The sequence below is a fragment of the Crocodylus porosus genome, unplaced genomic scaffold, assembly GCF_001723895.1.
Source record: "Crocodylus porosus isolate Cpor-Errol unplaced genomic scaffold, CroPor_comp1, whole genome shotgun sequence".
Taxonomy (NCBI): Eukaryota; Metazoa; Chordata; order Crocodylia; family Crocodylidae; genus Crocodylus; species Crocodylus porosus.
In genome coordinates this window covers 100,851,612-100,854,981 of record NW_017728947.1, presented here as the reverse complement: position 1 = coordinate 100,854,981, position 3,370 = coordinate 100,851,612, and the positions used below count along the sequence as shown (strand labels likewise).

General features: G+C 44.8%; 1 protein-coding gene across 1 annotated transcript in view; it reads right to left on the bottom strand.

The window, feature by feature from the left end:
• The window catches only part of KIF26A (kinesin family member 26A), a 144,843-nt gene that overhangs the window by 138,011 nt on the left and 3,462 nt on the right, over positions 1–3,370 (bottom strand). The window contains exon 3 of the mRNA XM_019551159.1: positions 3,266–3,364. Coding sequence (XP_019406704.1) covers positions 3,266–3,364 — 99 coding nt within the window. The remainder of the gene's footprint in view (positions 1–3,265; positions 3,365–3,370) is intronic.

Sequence of the window (3,370 nt, the reverse complement as noted above, 5' to 3'; positions counted from 1 at the left end):
TTTTTGGGGGGGGGGGGGAGGGTTCCCAAAATTGCTGTACCAGTATATACCATTATATTCATATACAGGTTCTTTATACCAGGATAGCTTATTCTCCTTCCCATATAGGATTAGCTACCCCAGTGTAAAGCACGTGTATAGCAATACTCTGCTTTGACACTATAGTCATATAACTGAAAGGATACATCCTTTCCAATACATGGAAGACCAGCTTTAACCTTTTTTCCTGTTTTTAAAAATGATGGGATGTTTGTGCTTGCTTACCTCACAAGACTGAATTAATTAACATTTGTCAAGTGCTGTGAAGATCTTAAGTGCTAAGCATTATTATTATTAGTATTTCAATCTACATGCCCATTCAGTCTTGGCCTCTCTTGTGAAACTGCCAACAATGATGCCAATTAGTGCTAATTGTTGTGGTGGTTTTGTAACAAGGATATCTGCCAACTGGGAACCAGACAGAGACCACCAACTCATTTCACATGGATCACCAAACAGCTGTCAAATAGTAACAACTTTCAGGCACTAACAACCTGGTCTCAATTCAAACCAGAACCCTAGAGGTAAAAAAACTCCATATCCCATTACCAATCCCCTGAGGCACTTAGTTTGCAAGACAAATACAAAACTTTTAATTAGAGATAAACCAAGATCCTTTTCTTTAAACACAAATCCTACATCCAGCCCTGTAAACTGCTGCTGAGATTGCAATACTGGAATGTTAATCTGGGATACTACTAGATTAAACCCTGTTTGACTTCACTCCAAAATGATTGAACCTCCATGTTGATTCATTTTCAGGTGTCAGTATGACAACAAACAACCAAACACCAGAAAAAGAAGGGAATTGATAGTGTAGAGTAATGTAAGTCTGGAGTTTCAAGTTCCTGGCTTTGAAATTTTGAAATCCAGACCCACTGTTATAAATGCTTGTAAATTTAATCAGCAGTTGTCCACATATATTCAGTGGACGTTAGAAAGATACACACAACAAACCTATATCACTAGCTCATTCATATTACACTGGCGTTACAACCCTCTGTAATAACTGACAGGACAATAACGCTTAAATCAGTTATGTTTCTATTTTCCTTTAGCACAGATTACAGAAAAAACCAAACCTTTGAAAACCAAATAACATTTTAACTTTTTACTCCAATTCAAGATGTATCATTTACCGGCTCTCTCACAAAAGAGAATGCAACTTCCCTCTTTCATCAGTAATGATACAGACCAGGAAACCAGGCCTTCTTTCATCTTTGAAGCACCCACCCACCTTCCCAAAGAGCTTCTGAATCAGGTATAGCCTGGAGACCTTTCTGAACCCCTGTTGAAAGATCCCTTAATGATGATGGCAAAGGACACAACCCCTTTGAATGTACAGCACATTCAAAGCAGCAGCCTTCTTGTGTTTACTCTTCCAAGCCAACCTGAGAACACACACTAAGAAACTGTCTTGACTTTCAGTGTAGGGCCTTGTAACTCTTATGGAGAAAAGCTGCCTTTTTTGTTTTGTTTTGTTTCAAATGTCTTGTTATGTAATTAAACCAGAAAGCAAAATACAAGCTGCCTTTCTTGCACAAACAGCACATAATGCTTGACCTGCCAACAGACTGCTGTCAGATCCTCCGCTGCTGTAAATCAACATAGCTCCACTGCTTTCACAGCAAAGCCGATTTACGCCAGCTGAGAATCTGAGCTCACAACCACTGTTATCTTCTGTTAACTTAGTGCACACAAGGGCACTTTGAAGGCAGCAAAGAATGCAGCTAGTTATCCTGTCTTCTGTCCTGGGGAGTTGCTTACAACTATAAGGCTGCTTTCTGATCTTACATTTAATCTATAAGTATCATGGGCCTTTGAACACACGGGCTTTCAGTTAAAAATATCCCAAACTCTACGACTGTATAAGTTTTGGCTCTTTGGAGATTAGCATATGCTACTCAACAAATTAGCCGCTTTGAATCTATTCCTCTAGGAACAAGTTTGTCAAGGTTTTAACTCTGTGACAACTATTAAGTTATTGCTTTTCTGGGCATGCTTTGAAACCCTAACGAAAGGGGATTAATTTACCCATCATCAAGTGCTTATCAGAGAGGCTCCCTGAGATGTACACAAATGAGACCACACAAACAGGCCTTTGGAGATAGGTCTCCTCCCCTGAACACCTGGCCAAGGCCCACCGACTTTCCAGCATATGTATTTTTTCTCTATGACAAAAGATCCATTTATCGTCCATCTTCAGATGGGACCCTACTCTCTCCCAATCGAGGCCTGGAGTCAGTTAAGGATCAGGAGTCAGGCTTTGTATGCTGCTGGCAAAGCACACGGTACACCTTGCATTAGGAAATTAAACTGCTGTTCGCTGCTCGTGCAGAGCCAGACAACAGGAGGTCCAAGAGTTCCACCTTCAGCTGAGATAAAGTACATGCCATTTTACACTAAGGAAATAGGACTTGATCCAAAGCTCACTGAAGTTAATGGAAAGCCTCCTCTTGATTTCAAAAGGGTTTGGATCAGGCTGAAAATGCTAAAATCTTAGCCTCGCCTTCTGACACTGCAATACAATGCACCTCCAACAAAACTATATTTAGATTCAATGGGAATTCTGTAGATCATACAGGAACTCTTTGAATGAAAATGAAGGTCAAGAGGGTTTGGCTTCCTCTGCAGACCCCCCTATTCTTGCAAGCATCCAGATAAGCATTGTTTGGAAAACAATGTTACTTCCAAACTTTATGCTAAGTGTCACACGTTTGGGCGCCTTGAAACAGAACCCCTGGGTCCTCTGCTCCACTTCCGTGGGATGATTTAATCCCTGTAACCTGCTAAGGTGTCTAGCCCGGACTGCCCGCTCTTTGCGCCTGACTTCCCACAGATACTTCGCAAGCTGGGATGGATCACAGAGAGCGATCCTGAGCGTGCCTGAAATACACCCTCCACGGGGAGGGGAGCCTGCAGCGCTGGCGGGGCTCAGGCATTGCACTCATTCGCTGCTGCTCACGGGTTATTGTCTAGCACGAGGTATAAGCCCATGTGAATATGATGCGACTAAGGCTTGCCCTCGCGGGATGAAGCAGAGGGCTCAGCCCATCAGGCAGGGGCGTTCAAGCATCCGGCCCTTTAAAGTCCGGGGAAAGTTTCACCCGAGCGCTCGGGTGTCCCGCGCGCGGAAACCACGGGAGAGGCAGCGGGAACCCGCGTGGGCTGTGCCCCCGCTGCAGGGGCTCCCGGTCAGGCCGTGACGGCGGCGGGGCGCACTCACCGGCAGGGGGCTGGCGGGGCCGGCCAGCTTGGCCGCTTGCCTCTTGAGCTCGGCCAGCTTCGCCTGGCAGGTCCGGCACCAGCCTGCGCGGCCCGCTCGCTCCGG